Here is a 22410-nt window from a genome sequence, read left to right on the forward strand (position 1 = left end):
CTCCAGAGAAAATAGCAAAATACAGCAAAGGAAAATCTGACAAGAACTGCTGGCGATGTAAGAAGAAAAAAGGTACATTTAAACACATGTGGTGGGGATGCAAAAAGATAAAGAAATTCTGGAAAAAGATATATCAAAAAATGAAGGATATACTAGGAACTGAAATAGCGTTTAGTCCAGAACTATTTTTATTAGGAATGAGCAACCCAGACATTAATAGGAATGATGGAAAAATTCTCTTTTACCTTACCACCGCGGCTAGGATCTGTATAGCCAGAACATGGAAAAACAGTGAAACAGCAACATATAATTCATGGGTCATCAAGGCCATAGATATTATGAACATGGATCTTCTAACCCAACTGCTAAGGAAGGACGAAACAACAAATAGCAAAACAGATTGGAGTAAATTCCTAACCTTCCTAAAGAAAGAAAACATAAAATACTAGTAGGTGACTAAACAAATATGCCCACTGGGGCCACGAAAATTAAGACAGTAAATGACCTCTATGAGTATTAAGTTCAACAAAATATGACTTAGACAAAGACAATCTGAAATTGTGTTCGCAGACAACCCCGGAAGTCAATTAGAGTGTGTGATAGGTGTTGAGTATTATGTGTCAATATTTATGTAGGCATGATTGGAGGGGGGGGGGAGGGGAAGGAAGTTTGGGGCGGGCAGCAGAGTATACTATACACTATAATAACTATGTAAGAAGCATAATAGGAGAAACTGCCCGCAAGTGAGATGTGTACCTTTTGTATGTGTAGTTGTTCTATGTCTTTTTTACTCATACTGGAAAATTAATAAAGACTAATTTAAAAAAAAATAGCTTTTTTCTAGCTCTGCACCACCTTTTCTCCCCCAGCTTGTTTGTAACATGCAAGGCTCCTATGCTTTTCAGTAAGGTCTGACTGCTACCACTGTCAGAAAAATTAGTGCCTATTCAGTCTACAGAAGTGGCATCTTCTGCATTGTCTAAATTTAACTCACCTTTTGCAGCCTGCATCAAATGGCTTAACTGATGGACCTCAAGAATAAACAATTAATAGAGAAATAATTAGAAGATGCAAATGATGCCTACTGTGGGGTTTCTGCACAAAACAAGATGTCACTCAAAGGACAAAATGATTGTATCATTAAATATGCAAAAGTATATCTTATGGGGTTTCCTTTTCAGATAGCTTGGGAGGGAGGAAAGAAGCAAAATCCAAATCAAGGTTACCCGAAGGAGGGGAAGAATATCATGCCACTTTCCCCACCATTTTTCTGCATATTCTCCAAAACTATTGTTGCCTGTTAACAGTGGCAACAGTGGTATTGTTGTAAGTTTCATATTTAAATGGAATAATAATTTGGGGGGAGAAAATATGCTCAATAGAAATGCTCTGACTTCTCTGGCATGATCCTAACCCAGATTCTCCTCCTGATGTTTCTCTCCATTAGCCACTTAATACACAGCCAGTCTGGAGCAATAATAAACAGTGGCAGCAAAGCAGAATGTACATGGTTCAGGCTGGCTGAAACTGGTATGGCTTCAAAGGTTTGTTACCTTACTTTTCCTGTCACCATCACTGCTGCCAGACAGCTGCAAAACTCTGGAAAAGCTCCTGTTCAGCAGAGGCACCCACATCAGAAGAAGGAGCTCTGTGGCTGCCTGGCAGTGGTGATGGGGGCAACACAGGCTCAATCTGGCATATTTTCCCTGTGCTGAAAACCCAGAGAAAAAGGAGTATTCTGGCAGCATCCCATGTGGACAGCTGACTGATCCACATGGGACCTGGCCATGATGTCCACATTGTTCCCAAAGTGGGGTCCGCTCTGCAACTTTGCCCAAACTCCAGAGCATTCTCCAACTTTTCTTAACCTGGGGCTAAACCAGTTTACCCTGCAGTAAGCACTGGAAGTCGCTTCTCAGGCACTTCTGAGTTTTTGGGCCCATGCAGTTGAGCCAAAAATTACACAATGGCTAGTTTATGTCTAGTTCAAACTGGTGGGAGAGACAAAAACTACTGAGTTGTATTTCCAAACAGCTTTAAAACTTTATGCTCATGTTTTTAGGAAATCTGACCTGATCAGATATATATTTATATGATATACCTGCTGAATTTGCAAGTTAAAAGAGCACCACTGCTAGGACAGCACAATTTTGTGTCTTCTCAGAATTAATGAGAAAATATGAAAAACTAAAGTTATATATGTACACGGCAACAAGAATAATCTGTGCTCAAAGATGGAAAGATTCAACTACCCTGATACATGGAGATGTGTGAACCAGCAGAAATGGACAAACTCATGATGTTGATTAAGGAGAAATCTTTAATCAATTTTAAGAAAGACTGGGGCTTATTTATTACATTTCTTCAGCAAATATGGGGTCAAACCGTCACAATTCGTTTTTTGAATTGGAAGACTGTCATTATATGGGGAAAGGACAATGTTTTATTCTCTTTTGATGGGTGTGGAAAATTGAGGGAACAAAACCACTAGGCATAGAATGGAAAGCCCTTAGATTAGGGGTTAAGTTCTATGTGTTGTGATGCTTATTGGTTATAGTATAGTATGTTTTTTATATTAGGAAAATTGGTTTCAACTTATTTTGTCTTATGGTTCGTATTTTTGCTTTTTATGTCTGTTTGTAGATTTTGTGAGCTTTTTCTGAAGAAAATTATTATAAAAAGTATTAAAGATGTAACACATTCTTATGTGTGTTTTCTCAGAAATAAAGATGTAGCGTAATCTTATATTTTTGTTTCAAAATGAAAGGCCTCCTATCTTTACTGGGGCTCTCTTCCATATAAGTGCTTCTAAGCTTGTAGAGTCTGATTTATTTTGAGACTGGGATGAAGAAAAATGTGGAGTGGGGGATTACCGAAAGTCAACACTGGAAAGTTTTGTAAAAGCTTTCTCAAGATATAATTTTAGAACATATTACTATTAACAAAATACATTTGAGATAACATACTGTCTTAAGCATTCTATTAAGACAGCTGTATCTAATGCAGTTAAGCTTTTAAATCACTCAGTACTTAGTCCATGTTTCCTCATTCCTGGAAAAAAACATTAATTTTCAAAAGATGAGAGACAAACTCCCTGCATTTCAACAAAGATAATCTAATTATCTTTCAGAGAAACGTCAGTCCTTTAGGAGACACTGTCAAATGTGCTCAACTGGGAAAACAATCCCAGTTCCTAGTTATGAAAGAAAAATGTCATTCTCTTTCTCCTTAATTTCACTAGACCCAGCTTTGACTGTTGGGACCACAGTGAATTTTTAAAGTGTCCTATTTTCCATTGGGAGCGCTTTTGACATTGACAGTCACACAATTTCAGGCAGGCAAAATAAAGCCTTAGAATGGTGAATAGATGACACTTGACCTTCTGTTCATATCCAAAGTTGGAGGGAAGGCAACTCACATCTTGCAATGAAAGCAGGCAGAAAAAGTACAAAACAACTGCTTTGCGGACACTACATTGTTCCCTTCTCTGACACTTTCTCCTAAACCTAGAACTACCAATCGGGGTAGGAGGTGAGAAAGAGAGATTGAGAGAGAGGAAAGTATTTGATTAGCCTCATTTCAAAAACTACATGTGATAGAGAAAAAATAAACACAGATCTGAATTCAGTGCAAAAAAAGCTCTATAAAAATGACCTAAAATTATATCTGATGAAAAATACTTGTTGGCTTGTGTAATCATCTGGAGAAACAAGGAAAGGCAATTTATACACCACACTTCAATTAGATGACTAACAGTTTTGGTCCAGATAACCTAGCCAACCGCCTCTCCTCACATGAGCCTGTATGGACACTGTGATCATCAGAAGAGGCCCTCCTCTCGATCCTACCCCGTCCCAAACCTGGCTGGTTGGGATGAGAGAGAAGGTCTTCTTTGCAATTGCCCCTGCCTCTGGAACTCTCTCCTAAAAGACTCCATAATGGCCCCATTGTTGCCCTCTTTCAAGAAACAACTGAAAATCTTCCCATGTTCTCAAACATATGGTGAAATGAATGACTGAATACATGGCCTTATGAAATGTGGAATGGTTTATGGAAACAGCTTTTTATTTTCCCTTTTACTGTTGCTGTTTTAATGTGCTTTATAGTATAGTTATTATTGCTTTTATAACTGTTTTATATTATTTAAATTGTATTTTATTTAAATTGTACTATTTATTACTGTACAAGGCATTGAATATTTGCCTTTTTATGTCTGTGAGCTGCCCTGAGTCTCCACGGGGAGATGGGGAGGGATATAAATAAAGTTTTGTTTGTTTGTTGTTGTTGTTGTTTTAGGGTTGGTGAATAAGCTAAAAATAGACACAACAGAATAATAAAAACCACAGTTGGATGAGGAATCCCCCTCTCCCCGGCCACTTCTCTAAGTCCTGTTTTGGCTCCTCTGAAGGGAGAAGGAAAAAAGCCTGGAGTCTCATTCAGAACCTTCTTCTGGTAAATGGGGGAAGGGATGGGGGCAGGGAGGAGGAGGCTGGCAGTGCCCCTGCCCATCAGTCTTGATCTCGGATCAGCACAACTCCTCCTAAATTCTGAGGTTTGGGGCTGCTGTTTGGATTATATCCCAGTTCCTTTCAGAATTTAGACCTGCCTGGAAGGGCCCTCAATTGACACAAGCAGGATAGACAGCAAGGTGGGATGTTATGGTCTTATAGTAGCTTGAGTTTTGAGATGTTACTGGACTGCAAATGAAAAAACTCAGACCAGAATGGCAACAAGTCAAGAATATAAAAACACCGGGCCATGGTTCCAGGTTTGTGAGACACGAAGAAAGAACAAGGCAGAGAGGTTGGGAATATGCCACAGAGAAAGAACACTTTTAGCCAAAACAAACCCAAAATTCAACTCTTGAGGTACTGTCTGTTGTTCCTATTGTGTGTTTAGGTACATCATACAGTTGTATCTAAATACACAATTTAAGAATTAGCTATAAAGACAAAGGGGTTAACTGTCTCTTTGCACAGATATGTAAGGGAAGGCAGGAATGAAAAGTTTTGGCAAGGAGGCTGCTTGATAAAGAAGTTGGGTTCACAAATCATAAAACCTATTTTTTTAAAAGGATAAGAGGTGTAGGGGAGAATAATTATGACCAACCAGAGAATGAATTTAATATAAATATTCAATGAGCTCATTGAATACTTAATTTTTCCTACAAGTAGAAGAAAGAAAAACTAATTAACTTTTACAATCTGCTACCAACCTTTAAAATAAAAAGCAAACGTTTATTTATAAGCTATCAATTTCTGTAAAAAAAAAAAGGAAAACCATCACCCCAGTAATTTTCTTTAAATGAAATTTAAAACCCTCCCCCCAAGTTTAAATTAAATGAGAAAGCACTGACCTTGGTACTGCAATTCTAGCTCTCATCAAATCAGTGTTAGCAAACCTATGGGGTGCAATATAGTCTACAATGAAGCTATAGAACTTCGTTGTTATGGGCCAGACAGCACCATGATGAAGACTAGCTGCAGAGAGACAAGCCTGCAGTAGAATAAGGCTAGTAGGAGTGACCAACAAAAGATTTTTTCCCATTTTTCCTACTTCCAACAGACCTCACAACCTCTGAGGAAGCTTGCCATAGATGCAGGCGAAACGTCAGGAGAAATGCCTCTAGAACATGGCTCTATAGCCTGAAAAAACCCACAAGAACCTAGTGATTCCAGCCATGAAAGCCTTCGACAATACATTAAACAAAAGAATTGCCAACAAAAGAGCAGCTCTGGGCTTTTCTACATTTCAAAAAAAACCTACACAAAAACTTGGAAGCACCCAAAACGGAAGGCTGTCTGTCTCCAGGATGCAAATTGACTTCACATACTGTTTGTTTATTTATTGCTTTAAGTTGAGCTTGCCCTACTTTGGGCAAAATTGGGACTACGCTGGAGTTTGTCGGAAACTCTGGAGTATCCCATGGCTCTGAGGTAGTCTGGAGATTTAGACTGGGTCCAAATCAGCTCTATTTGCTCTTTAGACTGAACACCAGCTCCACTATCCTTCCCTTGCTCTTATCAGCACAGAGACAGAGGATGGACCATGTCCATATCATCACAACTGCTCCAGGTCATCAGGGGTGCTTTTGCTTCACATATTGTTTGTTTATTTATTGCTTTAAGTTGAGCTTGTCCTACTTTGGGCAAAATCGGGACTACAATCGGGACTAAGAGTCGGAAACTCTTCTTCCAGGTGCCTGAACAATCTGGAAGAAGGAGGGGAGATTGCCTCTTTTGGCTGTGCTAATTGCACAGGCACTCCTTTCTGTTGTTGGTCGAAGTGCCCACAATGGCCAGGAGCTTGGACAGAACTCAGTGGGTGGTTAGGGAAAGTGGCAACAACAACATGGGAGAATGTGAGGTCTCACCAGCAGAGCAGATGTGCTCCCCAGCCAGCTGAATAATGGCCTAATCTGGGGCTGCTGTAGTGTATATTTCCACTGGCTAAACTGCCTGGTGTAGATAAGTTCTTTGTCTGTACTTGAGTAACAAACTGTTATGTCTTATATTCAAATAATCTTTATTTCCAAAACCTAATGTGCCACATATGAATAATATAAAGTGTTTTTATAAGAGGTTTCCTAAAATGTTGAAAAACATTATTTTTTCCAGCCAACATGAACTCTGGCCATACCGGACAGGAAACTGTACAAATTATTGTCCAAAAGGATAGAGTTTCCAAGCTCAGAGGAAAATATATTGTTATCTGCAAACTCAGATTCAGATTTTAGGAGGGCTTGGCAAGATGTCATCAACCACTAAGTACAGTCAGTGCTGATGACATTTCCTAACACCTTATAAGCAGTGACTTAGTGAACCATCAACTGCCACATTAAAAATGAAAAAAAAATGCCTTAAAACAACAGCACTACTAGGAAAGCAAATCCCTGTTCTAAACAGATGGAAAGTCAATCCTGTAAGGCTAATCAACTGCCCTCAGGTCACACAGTAAGCCAGCGACAGAGAGAGTGAAAGAATGCAGTTCCAGCACTTCAGTAATTTGGAACAGACAAAACCAATATTTATCATCAGTACCTTTTCAAACACACATACACACTTACCCATTTACTTATTTTATTTAGCTTCAAAAGCATTTCAAAGATTATATCACTGACTCATTGCTAAATCCACCCGTGACTTTCAATCCATCTGTTACCGTTGATGCACATAACAGAAATCTGCAATCATACTATTACATAATTCATCCCATCTAGATGAGAGAGGGAAAGATGTGGAGACATGTCATAAATTTCAGAAAATAAAATATTCATGCAGTTTCTCCTAAACCAACTCCAGGCATAGGCATTTCCTTGGATCAGTGGAGATAAACCTGTCCATTGAGGGCAACTGTATAGAATTCATCCCCTAACACAGTTGGAGGGGTAATTGTGTCAGCATTGTTTTCCTCCTCTCTGTTTGCCTTTGGAAAACAGAAATACTAAGTTCCCTCTGCCTCAGCACTTTAGGGGGTTAAGGTAAACACTCTCCCTTTCTTCTATCTACCACAAAAATATTGCAGAACATAAATGGGGCTTGAGAAGACATAAAAAGCCTTGAGAAGCCAAATATGGCCACAGTGGTACATGCCTTAGTTGCATCCAGGCCTGTAGTGAGGGGAGGGGGGTTAGAGGTTCAACCCCCCCCCCCCGAAATTTTTCAGGTTAAAAAAAAACCTGGTTTACTCATGAATTTTGACTGGTTAACCAAATCCCCATGCTAAATCTATGAGACGCAAAAAATTAAGAGGGGGGGGGAGTATTGAATGCTCTCATTAAGGAGGCCAGACTTGGTGGAGGTGGTTGACAGGGGCGGAGCTACAGGCTATTGAAGGCTGCTCTGCCCCTGCTGTGCTCTTTGCTTCAGCGTGAGCTAAGAGGCAGGTTTCAACCCCCCCCACCCCAATTTTCAAAACCCCCCTCGAAATTTTCAACCCCTTCCCGAATTTTTTTTCTGGCTACAGCCCTGGTTACATCCCATCTGGATAACTGTAATGTGCTCTACGTGGGGCTGCCTCTGAAGAGTGCTCAGAAACATGAGACTGCCTCGGAAGGGTGCTGGTCCAAAGAGCTGCAGCCAGGTTGCTAACTGGGTCTGGCTCCAGGAAGCAGACAACTCCCCTGTTGCAGCAACTCCACTGGCTGCCAGTTTGTTTCCAGGCACAATTCAAACTGCTGGTTATGACCTTTAAAGCTCTAGATGGCTCAGGTCCAGGTTATTTGGCTGACTGCATCTCTTTGTACAAAGCTGCCTGGGCCCTGAGATCTTCAGGAGAGGCCCCTCTCTTGGTCCCACCTTCACCTCACACTCGGTTGGTGGGAATGAGAGAAAGGGCCTTCCTTCTCAGTGGCTGCTCCTCGACTCTGGGACCCCTTCTTCCCAGGGAAGCCAGAATGGTTTCCTGCTGTCTTCTGGCAGCAATCTAAAACCTTTTATTCAGACAGGCTTTTAAAGAAGAAGGTTTTAAAGATCAAATCAGGAGGTGCTGTGGTTTAACTTGAATATGCATTGAATATGTTTGAATGGTTTTTAATACTGTTTATATTTAATTCTGTTTTAATGTTTGTATATTTTAAATTGTGCACTAATGCTTTTATGTTAAGCCGTGTTGAGTCATCTTTGGGGGGAGATAAAGCAGGGAATAAATAAATAAATGGAACAAATCCTTCCACTATTCACATTTTTTCATGAGTCTATGTTTGTTTAAGGTATAGAGAACTATGCTTAGAATAATTCTGTAGATTTCTTCCTTTATAATAACATAATACAGGAATGATACTTAACAGAATTTGTTCTAAGGATCACAAATGAGTTTAAATCACCACTGATTTCAACAAACAGCAAGGAAGCAGCTCAATGTTTTACAGATGTTCCAACACATGTTCCATTCACAAGTGAGTCACAATGTGCACATTTTGCTACACTTAAATACAAGGAGTATTGTTAAGATGCAGCCTCAGAAAACTGATTTGTTATGCAATGATTATTGCAAAGGCAATGAAAACCAACTCATGGGGGAATCATTCATGAGGACACAACTATTACATTAAGTTTTTTAAAAATGAAGTTATGCTCAAAGCAATTAAATTTCAGCACATTCCAGTACCTGATCATCTACAATTAAAGTGCTAGAAAATTCTGAAGTGAAAGATGATCAAATGTTATACCAAAGTAAACGTTCAGTAATTTCATTTGACCTTATGATGCAGTCATAAAATAACTAAAAACCAGATTCTCAACATAGTTTCAACCTGCCTTTAAACAAAGACAAGATAGTAATACTGCTCACGATCAAACTGTAACTAGTTAACCAATAAACAATAGAATGTCATCCTACCGGAATTTCAAAAGTTTCCTGTGTATCATCGAGCATCTGGATTTTGATAGAAATAAGTTTTCCTGTAGGCGTATTGGGCAGCTTTTGTCCATGTTCCAAAGTACTGATCCCGGCATTCTCTGGAGCTCCCAACCGGGATCCTGCTGTCGGCCTCTGCTCCACTTCACCCATGTTTGGAGAAGAAAACTCCTATTTCTGGCAGAAGGAAACAGATCATATTACTTTAAAAGACACCAAGGTACGATGACTGTGAGAGCTGTTCAGCAGTGGAACTCTCTACCTCAAAGTGTGGTGGAGGCTCCTTCTTTGGAGGCTTTTAAATAGAGGCTGGATGGCCATCTGTTGGGGGTGCTTTGAACACGATTGTCCTGCTTCTTGGCAGGGGGTTGGACTGGAGGGCCACCAGGTCTCTTCCAACTCTATGATTGTATGATTCTATGAAATTCCCACTTGGACATGCATGGATATCTACTGGGTAAGTCACATTTTCTCCGCCTCAGAGAATTTCAATGGCAGATTCCCACTGAATAAATCTTGCCGAGAATCTTGCTAAGAAAACCCTGTAATAGGGTTGCTTCAGGGTAACCACAAGTTGGAAAGAACTTGAAGGTACACAACAACAACAACAACAACAACAACAACGTCTAAATCCAATTTAGTATTAGCTAGAGTAGGGCCACTCAGTCTACAAGAACATGGTATTCATCTAATTTCAAAAATGGAGTCAATAGGTATCATCATCATCTATTTATGTAGCTCTATCAATGTATGTGGTACTTTTCAAGTAAAACAAATAAAAACTGTGAATTCTATCAAAGACGTACGATCACTCCATTATGTGCTGGACTGTATGTGCGCACAAGTAAATTTCTTAATATAATTATAAACAGATTTGCATGTGCACTTATGAGATTCTGCACATAACAAAGTGGGTTTTTTTAAAAAAGCTTCAGCTTGATTTCTCTTTACCCAATTGTTAGTTCAAGCTCTGTTTAATATTATAAAGTTTAAAATAAAGAATTTCAATACGTTCTAATTGCGCCCCATTCGTGCCTCTTTTAAAGCAGTTGCGTGTTCATTTCACAGCCCAATCAGCTGATCAGCTGTTTCAGGCATTAAAAAGTTGACATGTGCTTCAGCAGTCTCCACGGGGGGAGGGGGAGGGGGGAGGAAATCACGTGTTTTCCTTGAGTGCAGGGACATACAGTGATGTGAATATGTGCATTTTCTGACTGGAATCGGGATAAAAGGGGACCTTTTTAACTCGTGTTTTTGTGCATTGCAACAAATTAGGGCGGATTTACCACTAGCATCATTTAGCCACTCACCCCTTTTAACTTACACATTTCAGGTGCAGTGTGGAAAGGCCCTTAAGAGTCACCATGGATCAAAAATGTCTTGAAGGCACACAACAAAATGAATACTCTTGGCTTTCCAGCTGTTGAAAAGATTACATTTAATCTCAGAGAGAGAGAGAGAAGGCTGAAGGAGGGGTGCCTCATTTCACCATCTCGTCTAACTGAAAAGTCCCAGTACTTCAACCTTGGCTCAGCTATCCCACTCAACCTATCAAATGGAAAATGGGAGTACAAGTTCTGTGGTTGCAACAGATAAACAATAGATAAATTAACTCTCAATGTCACATGAGCCAAGGGGTTGGAAACTGAAGACATGTTTTTCCCCCATATGCAATAATTTTTTGTACCATAGTGACTTGAGTCTAATGCTCACCTTTTTTGGCTAAATTACAATGCTAAATTTGAGCTGCACATTAGATTTGGTGGCACGTTAGAGTCACACATCAAAACCCACCTGAATTTTGGGCAAGAGATTCCAGCTGGGGACAGAGGAGAGAGAAGCAGTGGTGGTCATGAAAAGACTGGTGGGAAGCTGATGGTGGCTGCAAAAAGGCTGGCAAGAAGACCAGAGGGGCAGAGCTTCCCAACAGGCTTTGGCGACCACCATCATCTTGCTTTACATTTTATAGCACATGCTTTTTTAATAACACACACCTTCAAAATTGAGGTGCACATTACATTTGATAGTGCATTATACTTGAGTAAATACAGGTATATGATAAGAAAGATTCCTCCCCTCAAGGTCCCTCACATTCTCTCATGAATTCTTGGTATAGCATGATATACTGTTCATTTTATTTGTGACTGTTAATTTCTGTTTTGTAACAGAGCTATTGGTCAGTATATTTCACTTTTTATAATAAGCTCTGAAAATGTGGAAAACAATGAAAGGAATACAATAAAATTCATTAAAAATAAAAAAAGAATTAAATAATCCCTGAATGTGGGAGAGTAATATAGTACACAGTGTTACTGAGAGTCTCACATTCATACCCTAAATTTGCTAAACTCACATAACTTCCCGCAGCTTCCCAATTTACAATATTTGTTTTAAAACTCTGGAATATAAAATTACATTCATTTTGTATATGGTTTTTAAGGAAAGAGGAACAATTCTTTCTCACTACAATATGAAAATAGGATACATTTCTGCTTCTGTATTTAATTAATCTGATAATACCCAAGGCCATAGAAGACAATACCAGTTCCTTTCTGTGGAGTATCACACAAGGACACCATTGAAAGAATCTTGTTCCCCTTAAAACAAGCACAATATTATCCAGAAAGTATTCCAGATTCTGAAACCTCCAAATCTAGAAACGCAAAAGATGTTAATTTTCCTTCTCTATTCATTATCCCCGAGGAGGAGTTACCCAAGGAAGGCTGCACACTCATGTATTCATTCCCAAAGGACAAGCAAGCAATTGAGGTGTAATATGCTACTGTTATTGATCTCCCTTGATTCTGAAAGATTAAACCCTCATAAATGTCTCAGTGGGCCAGAGGGATCAGCAACCATGTGAAAAAACCATGGTCTCTTATAGCTTTTTTAAAAAATTCTCCCTACAATGGCAGAAATGGGCAAGACAACTGACAACCTTTCATGCTTGTTTTCTCCAAATTTTACCACTCTTTCCCTGCATTGTTCTTAAGGGCAACTGTTTTCTTTCTCTCTCTCTCTCTCCTCCACTAAACCATCTGCTTGATTAGGCAAAAGTATTTGTAAAAAAATATAGGAAAATATTTTTTTACAAAATTAGATTAAGTCAGTGTTGTTTCCTATTCTCTCTCTCTGTGCATGTGTGTGTGCTGTTCAGCTTCTGCATTACTTTGCTTGAGAGCTTTACTACTATCCTTCCAATTGCCAACAATGGCAGGTGTGCCCAAGACCATTCCCCATCCATATACAACACAACATATGGATGGGAGGGAATACTGTGAGACATGTGAAAAGGGGGCAACAAGGAAAGGTCAGAGGACACTGTATATTCCAGTACAATTGAGGGGTTTTGCTTACTTTCTTTCTCTGCTGTTACTACTATTACTATTGGTAACTTTACCTCTTGACCTCAGGTCTCAGTTAATTTGGATGTGCACACACTTTATTTTTGAATAAAGAAAAAAAATCTGGATAAGTGGCATGCTAACCAAAAGTGTTTGCTTTTATTTCACATGTTGATTTTGCAACTACTACTGAAGTATCCATATTTTTAACATGCATACTTACATACAGAGAACAGAAAAGAAAAACATGAAAAAATGAAAAGGACCTGTTCACTACTTGAATGTACATCTCACAGAACAGCTTCTTTTACTAGCAGTTTTATGCAAGAAAGGGGAGGTGAGGAGAGAGCGCACTTTTTATTTAAAAAAACAGACCAAGAACGAGATGGCAATAAGAGAAGGTGCTTTGGAATGTCTCCAAAGAAATAGAAGGGAAAACACTGCCCAAGCCAGGAGTTATAAAAAGTTGTTCAGATCTTAGATGAGGAACTTTTCTAAACAATAATTCCCAGAATCTGCCAGCAATCATGGCCACTGACCACAAAGGCTGGATCTACACTGCCCTATATCCCAGTATCTCTGATCCCAGATTATCTGCTTATCCCAAATTATCTGGTAGTGTAACCTCATATAATCCAGTTGAAAGCAGATAAACCTGCCGAGTTTGGATTCTTTTTTGAAGGGGGAGGTCTCCTTCTTTGTAGCAAACCTGTTCTCAGGAGACTAGTTTTCTTAAAATAAGTAATTGGCCCTAGAAAGGTTGGTATGAACTAGTGCAGGGGTGAAACTCATTTTCACAGAGGGCTACATCATCCTTATGGTTGCCTTCAAAAGACTGTTTGTAATTGTAAGACTGTATAAATATAACTATGGTGCACTGGCATTGAAAATCTGTTGGGCCACATTAAATGACATGAGTTTGACATGTGTGAGCCAGTGTAAAAGTGCAGTCTTCTCAAGATAAGAGGGGAAAGACCCAGGATAGAGAGAAGAACATTGACTCTTACCTGTTATTTATTTATTTATTTATTTATTTATTTATTTATTTTCTATTCCGCTTTTCTCAGCCCTTAGGCGACTCAAAGCGGTTATAAGTTTGTTTCCAGGATATGGGAGAGGAACAAATATCTTGCAGATTGGACTTGCTGCAAGATTTGCTTGCACTCCATTTGCTGCAAATAAGCAGGGGGGGGAAAGGCATACTGGTGCTCCTAGATGGGCGAACAAGCCCTAAAAGGCCAGTCACTAATATAGCCAAATAAACAAGTGTTTCAGAAAAAATATATATTTACTAAACAGACTGTTCCATGCAGGGGAGAACTATACACATTGCAACACAATTTCAACATGTTTCCACGTCAGCACCCTTAGGGTGCATCAAGTGGTCCACTCCTTATCTCCTGAAAAGATGTATCGCAGGTAAGAACCAAAGTTCCCTTCTCTGCAGATAAAAGAGGAATCTCTTGCAGATTGTAATGTGCCAGCACTTCTCTGATAAAGGTCCCGTTTACACTGACCATTTAATGCAGTTTGAAGCTAGATTCAACCTGCGACAACCAGATAACAGAGAAGGCTTTTCTCCAGGCCCACCAGGAAGACATGTTCTTTCAAGGATTCAAGGATCATTTAGACATAGCACTCTTCTTGAGAAAGGGAGATGGGATTAATTAGAACAGTGGTTCTCAGCCAATCGGTCCCCAGATGTTTTGGCATTCAATTCCCAGAAATTCCAACAGCTAGTAAACTGTCTGGGATTTCTGGGAGTTGTAGGCCAAAACACCTGGGGAGCCACAGGTTGAGAACCACTGAATTAGAAGGGCATTCATGGTGGTGACTTCTGAAGCAATAACCAATTCAAGCCAAGCCACAACATCCTCCCCAACTGCAGGGGGCAAGGGTTGTACTCACCCCTTCCACTCTGTTGCTAGTCTGGCTCAGTTCCCTAACCCCTGGACCATTTCAGGCTAGACAGAGGCTATATGGCGAAGCAATAGCCTGGAGGGGAAGAAGTATAAGAGTAAAAGATTTAAGGAAGAAATGTTTACGAAATTTAATGAAATTAAAGACTGGAAAGGCTGTAACAGTGAGATCAATGACGAGTACAACCTATTGGAGTAGAGGCAGGAAACAAACCCTGGTCTTTTGGGCTTGCTTCCTTACAAGGGAATACCAAAAGATCATTCTTTTCCCTTCCTCTCTAGAACAAAAGGGATAATCAAATCCATCCTGCAGGATTCCTTCCATATCTTCTGGAAAAAGGATGAAAGATTTCTGCAACAGAGATCAAGCCAACTGAGGATGGACAGCCAGACACAGGCAAATGACTTTGGTGAATTGGAAAGCTAGGGAAGAGCAGTAGGAAAGGGCATGCACTGAAATCAGAGGTAATTTTAAAAAACAAATGGTAGCTCTCAGCCAGACTGCAATTGGAAGAGTTTAATAAGAGTAAAAACACAGCAGTTCCAGTTCATCTTGAATCACAATTTAATGATTTAGTAGAGGAAATGCTGACAATTAGAAAACAAACAAAGCAAAGATATATGGGCAAAATTGCTGTGACCCTTTCTTGCTGAACAAATAATCATGGTTCTGATTGCCAGAATAAAATTTCCAGTCAACAATCATATTTGTGGCTGTATAGCTTCAGACCAAAATAATAATAATAATAAACCCTGCAAGATGGGGAAAAAACAAGGCACCTATAACCAAAATTAATTTTGCCCAAGCTTTAAAATGCTAGTGAAAATACAAGAATAGATCAGATTAATGATGGGATTGAATTAAATAACCAAGAGAAATTAAATTACATAAGCAAAGACTAAACTACTTAAGATTTTTTGAAGAAACTAGAGTATGCTGATAGAATATTATGCAATTTGACATGCTGCAATTACAAACTATATGCAGGGATACTTTTGAGTGGGAGGAATTAAGTATTTCTGTGCTGTTGCACGCTGGGCAAAATAATCCAAATAATGTCTGTTTAGAGGACGTGCCTTCTGTATGCCCAACGGGATGCCGGGGTGCTTCAGCTGAAGGGCCCCTTAGATTTCCCAACACAAAGTTCTATTGAGGCTCAAAATAAGTTCAACAAAGTTCTTTATTTAGGCTTAAATCTTCAAGCAAATGAATTAAACACTTTATAACCTTGGAAAACCAGTAGCTTCCTCAATCTGACATCAAGGGCAGGCAACTGGTGTTGTTCTTTTACTTGTTCCTGTCTTCCTTAGGGAAATCTTCTGACCCCTGTTGGGCAACCTTTCTTTACCTTGCTGGCGTGAGGCCCCTACTTCTGGCTCCAAGCTACTTTATGGATAGCCCGAGTGGTCCCTTATCAGACAAGATTTCTGTAGATCTGCCAAGCTGAAAGGTTTCCTTTAGATTACTCTACAAAGGCTGTGGGAACTGTCCTGTTGCCCCAGCAAAGGCTGGCTGTATTCCCCCAGCAAAAGCTGTGAAACTATTCCTTTACTCCCCCAGCAGAGCTGTAAGTAGTGAAGCCTTTGTGCAGGTGGGATAGAGAAACCCACACGTCCTGCTGTTAGGCTTCAAACAGTGAGACTGAACAAAAGTCCTCCTTTGCCTCCAAAACTCTGGGAAAAGGAGCGGGTCTAAAGACTCTAACAATGATTGCCAGGTTGCTGGCCCTATGGCTGCAACCTGGGGAAGCTACCTGATTGCAAAATGAGTGGCTTAAATAAATTCATGCAAAACTAGCAGTGCAAGAAAAAGAAATTCACATCTCCTGGCACTGCCAGCACAATTTCAAAATAAATATTAATGAATTGGCTCAAATCTGGTTTCAAGAACAGAAAAAGAAGATTTGATATTTTCCTTTAAAGAGACATTTGCTACATTCCAACTGGCCACAGAGGGAGGGAAGAAGAGGCAGGCATGGCTCTGTCAGGCCCATGCCCAGACGCAAATCTATCGCAACCACCACTGCCCTGGCCTAAGTAGCGAGAAGAGACAGTGGCTGCTGGATTTAGTTGCTTCCTACAATGTCATCTCCTTTTGCTTTTGTATTGTGTCTGAATTAGAATGTAAGCCTGAGCGGAAGGAACTGTTTTGTTGTTCTTTGAACAACTGTTTTGTTGTTCTTTTACTTGTAAAGTACAATGTATAGTGGTGGTAAAACAACAACTTATGATTCAGGACAGAAAACTAACCTTTAGAAAACTGAGCATATAAAGGAGCATTTGGAAATCAGACTATAACACACTGAGGTTGCAGTTCTAAACCACTCTTTATCATTCAAAACCTTCCTTGTAGAGCCACAAGAATAATCTTGTGGAAGCCTGTATATTTTATAGGCACAAACTGCAAACACTCTTGTAGTGAAATATACAATCTTCTTCTCTCCAGTTTTTATATCAGAAACACAGAAGGAAAACATACAAATCACTGGTCCATCAATTTCCTCCACTTTATTCTTTAAGACAGTGATGACACAAGACCATTACAAGTGAAAATCAGCTCTTTGGTTTATGCCTGCAAGACATAATTCACTGGAGAACTGGATGACTTCAGTAAAATGCTCCCAGAGCCTCACCTTGCCAAAGGGGAAGTCATTATGTTCCACAGCTGATGAAGCTTCCAAAGAGTCAAAGGAAGACACACACACAGAGGGTGTTGCAATAGTTCAATCTCAAGGTTATAAATTAGAAGGGAGCACAAAGTCCAGAACAGCAAGAGTTACCCCTGCTAGTTACAGATTGAGCATCCCTTCTCAGGATTTCCAAAATCCAAAATATTCCAAAATCGTCCACATGGGTGGTTGAGATAGTGAAACTTTAGCTTTCTGATGGTTCGAGGCATACATTTTGTGTCATGCATAAAATTATTTATAGTATTGTATAAAATTACTATAGGCAATATGCATAAGGTGTATATGAAACATAAATTAATTTTATATTTAGAATTGGGTCCAATCTCCAAGGTATCTTATTATGTATATATATGCACATAGTTATTCCAAAATTTGAAAAATTCCAAAATCCAAAACATTTCTGGTCCCAAGCATTTCCAATAAGGGATACGCAATCTGTACTTATTAAAAGGCAAGCGACAGAATTAGCTTCACTATCCAGACATATTTTTGGTTAGTATTATCAAAAATTAGACCCCAAAGTTATGATTTTTGAGATATGGGTTGAATGGGATATACAGCACGCACACATAGCTTTTTTCATTTTGCCCTGCAATAATCTCTCATGATTTTCCTTAGAATGTTGCCTCACCACACTCAGACGTCAGGAAATGATTCCCCAAACATGACACACACACACACACACACACACAAACAAGACTTGCACAAGAGACCCTAGGTTATTTTTTCGGTTCCTGCCAGATATGATCTGATTTATCCCTGGGAACACTTCCTTGTTCTTGTCACCAAACTGGACTTCTTCCATTGATAAGACCAGCATCCTAAGCATCTGTTTGTTCTTCTGGACTGGGACCCGTTGCATTAACTGGAGCTGGAATATTAAGTTCCATTTCAGCTCATATCACTTCCCCTACCATACTCCTTTGTGATTGCACCCCTCACATGGGAGGATTAATAAATGGACACACACTTCAAAACAATTCAATGACAGTTCATTAAAGTTTTCAGCCATAGCAAAGACAGATGAAACCCAAGACTGATTGCGAAGTGAATCCTATCATGATACTCTCTGAACCAATCAGAAATGAGTGTGGAATCTATGAACAGCTGTCAAAATGCCTTGCAAAATGCTATGTATTCACAATTGCGATATGTCAGTTCTTTGGAGTGCTGTCTCAGCTGACATCATTTCTGGCCATTGAGAATAAAGCGTCAGATTTTGCCTTCAGCCCATCTGTGTCTTATTTGGTCCTTTGGAAGCTTGGCATTCCAGGCCTCAAATCTACATAATATTAGTTGTCGAGAATGAAGTAGATGAAAGAATGAGGATGAACAGAACAGGGATTTGTGTCACTCTACAATCTGAGTGCTTTTCCAATTCTAAAGGAAGAAAGGAGGTGGAATGTGCAGATATAGTTTTTGATACTTCAGCTGAGCTCATCCAGCTGAGTTTGCAGCAGGCACATCATTCTATGTCCCCATCTACATTGCCATCAAATGAAGTTTGAAACTGTATTATATGGCAGTATAAATGGGGCCTACCTTTTTTGCTATACTTATGAAGACTTTGCATGGATTCAAATTGGTGCTGTGGCCCCAGTTCCCTATCAGAGAAACTACCAATATATTGTCAGGTGCAGGGTTTAAAAAAAATTGGGAAATGGAGGCATCATAACATGAAACAGTCTAGGGCTTGAGAAACATATTTTTGCCTACAACTGTCCATGGTGGCAGAGACATAGGTTGGAGTTTCAAACACTCCACTAATGGTTACAGGTCCATCCACAGAACCCAGGGAGGGGGTGGGGTCCTTCTTCCCAGGCAGTCTTTGCTTACCTCAACAGGACTATGACCTCCCCACATCTCAGCCTTCTAGCACAAATATTCAGGGTGATCAAGACTCTATAGGAAAGAGAGTATGTTCCTTTTGCTTCCATTGACATAGCTGCTTCCTGTTATTATATGCACATTGTTGGACCCTATACACAACCTACTCATTTTCATACAAGTGAACATAGCATCAGTACTTTCCCCCAAAAGCAGGCACCAAGTATTAGAAACTTCAATTTCCTTGGACCTTACACATGGAGAAATAGTTGTTATATTGACAGGGATTTCATCTATCTAGGAGGCTCAAGTGAGATGTTGCAACATGGAGGAATAAAAGACTCATAAGGGTAACTGCATGTGTAAGTGTTAAGGCTGACTATATGAACAGAAACAGTTATTGGAGGAGATGAGTGGCAAATATCCAGACAAGTGAAGAGACTTGTTATCTGTGCCCAAGACAGCTGCAGAAGAGATAAGGAACTGCAATTTATCAGCTGAGCTGGTGTCATCTTTCATCATGCTGGAGCAAACAGGAAACGCTGGATAGATTTCTCTTTATGAGATGAAAAATGAACTCTTTAAAAAGGCCAGCAAAAGTCTGAATAGCAATATGATTTTAGCATTCATGTTTGGAGGCTTTCAAAATCATTTGGCCACTTGCCCAATGGGTACAGTACAAACTGTTTATATCTTCTAATGGCAAAATGGTAGTAAATATCTAGAACTCCAAGACTTGATAAATATTAAGATAGATCCACAATAATATAACACACATTTAAATGTTTATTGGTGATAGCATCTAATCTTTAGCTATTAAGAGAACCTGTTTTATCAGTTCCTTGTTTATGTATTTCCTATGAATTTTGAATCTTCACTCTTACTGTGTCAAATACAAATGATTTCTTACTCTCATGCAGATTCTATGTTTAGTATGCCTACCCTTTGGAAGATGCTACATATCTGTTTCAAAACATTAGCCAAAAAAATTCTAAGGAGTATTTTGCATGCATAAAAGAGAAATGCATATTGCAAAATTGTCCCATGAGCAACACTTTCTGATAAATTCCTACAGTCTTGTGTGGTTTTTTTTCTCATTGCCATTCATACTCATGCCTTTTAATGAAATTAACTAAACCTCAAGTTTATGTGAACTTTGATGCAGGCACTTTGTATAAATAAAACTGCTGTGCCAACTGAAAGGTTTTGTGCTCACTCAACCACATAACCCTTTAATGTGAAAGCCAAGCAAGATCTGTTTAAAGAAGTAAAGTAATCAGATTTCTTTCCAGGGTTCAGTGAAAGAACAGCAAGTGTGTATATGGAGACATGCATACACAGTCCTCAAGGAAAATGCAAACAACAGAACCCCTTCCCCACAAAGTCAGGTACAGCTTATGCATTTACTTTTATGTTTTAGTCAACAATGTTCAGTGCATGTGTGCAAAGGGCGATTCAACTCGCTTGCTGAACTAGCACTTTCTTTCCCACTCCCCATCCCTCCCCATAATCCATAGGATTGAAGCTGCAGAGAAACATTAAGACATAACAAGTTCAGAATATATATTCCAAATGGTCTCCAAACCCAACCATCAAAACCACATACCAAGAAGTCAAACTCCACCTGAAGCTCTTAAAAATCTTGCCCTACCTCAGTGGTCTCACTGTTGATTCCACTGGCAAATTCTTCATTGCTCTAGCTTTATTTTTACATCTTTGCCCACATCCAATACTATGAGGATTGCTTTATGAACTCACTCAAATTTGCTAACACTGCTTGCTGAACTAGCACTTTCTTTCCCACTCCCCATCCCTCCCCATAATCCATAGGATTGAAGCTGCAGAGAAACATTAAGACATAACAAGTTCAGAATATATATTCCAAATGGTCTCCAAACCCAACCATCAAAACCACATACCAAGAAGTCAAACTCCACCTGAAGCTCTTAAAAATCTTGCCCTACCTCAGTGGTCTCACTGTTGATTCCACTGGCAAATTCTTCATTGCTCTAGCTTTATTTTTACATCTTTGCCCACATCCAATACTATGAGGATTGCTTTATGAACTCACTCAAATTTGCTAACACTGCAAGTGTGCCAGTTTGCAGCTGCAAAAACATTACAGAGATTTCTGTAGCAATATAAAAAGTAAAATTTATTTTACTTTAAGGAATACAGCCTGCTTCTCTATTAGAAGCAGAATGAAAATCAGCAGACGTAGAGAAAAAGGTGTGGATTCATATATTTTCCCAGACCAATTTTTATGGGACTGAAAGGCACAAGCAAAACATAAAACAACAGGTGGCATGTCTAACCTCCTTGTAAAGTGCATATTAATTCAGGATTCAGAACACACATGTTGATATCTGATCAAATATCATGCATTTCATAGTAGGTAGTTGTGGAGTCAAGCCAGAGACAAGTCTATTAATACCACAAAAAAGCTTGTTTTAAATTAATCAATGTTCATCAGATAACAACAAACCATGGCTTCAGATTGTAGTTTCTGTCTGATTCACATACCATGGTCTATTAGAAGAGATAGAGTCACAACAAATTTGTTATAAACCATTATGGCCAACCATAATTTGTTTTGACTTGGTAGTGAATCACTCAAAGGTTATAGCTCTGCTAGGAAACAGATATAAAATCCTGATCCTAAGAACCAATATTTACTGCTAGCCAGCGGAGATAGAAAGATTTAATTGCTTATTAATTATTCTACACAGTAATGCATGCAACAGGGAAATATGTATGCTAAGCTAGAATTTAGTTGAAAGTGTTTCTGTCATTGTGATGGATTGATGGAGCAGTAGAGAATGAAAATCTCTGCTACCACAACAGCAGTAAAAAAAAGATTAACGAGTAAATTTGGTACACTAGATGGTCAGGCCAGTTACCCATCATAAACTAAACCACTTAAAAAAATTTCTGATGGGTGTGAATTCTTTTTTTACTTGAAGCGCAGAAAATACTAATGGGACATTAAGTGATATGGAGCTAATCCAAAAGGGCAACATACCATCCTGATACTATTCTGACTGTATAAAAACCTGCACATACATCTCAAGTGGAGGGAAAAATTACCCTAAATAATGGTTTTTCTGTGCCTTAAAGATTACACAAGAAGAAGAAAATTAGTTTTTTTTACCATATATCTGTCACATATACCTTAAAGCAACAAAACTGTGCTGATTAGCCACCTTGTAAGTACATCATTCACAGAATGGCACATTACTTCTAGATATCTTCTTTGTATTCCTTATAGGAACC

The 22410-nt window shown here is 39.2% G+C and overlaps 1 protein-coding gene across 4 annotated transcripts in view; it reads right to left on the minus strand.

Annotated features, from left to right (window-relative positions):
- The window catches only part of FARP1 (FERM, ARH/RhoGEF and pleckstrin domain protein 1), a 243091-nt gene that overhangs the window by 191475 nt on the left and 29206 nt on the right, over positions 1–22410 (minus strand). For all 4 annotated transcript variants that reach the window (XM_060769525.2, XM_060769523.2, XM_060769526.2 and 1 more), the window contains exon 2: positions 9340–9534. In XM_060769525.2, coding sequence (XP_060625508.2) covers positions 9340–9510 — 171 coding nt within the window. In that variant the 5' untranslated portion in view covers positions 9511–9534. The remainder of the gene's footprint in view (positions 1–9339; positions 9535–22410) is intronic.

This window comes from Anolis sagrei, chromosome 3, assembly GCF_037176765.1.
Source record: "Anolis sagrei isolate rAnoSag1 chromosome 3, rAnoSag1.mat, whole genome shotgun sequence".
Classification (NCBI taxonomy): domain Eukaryota; kingdom Metazoa; phylum Chordata; class Lepidosauria; order Squamata; family Dactyloidae; genus Anolis; species Anolis sagrei.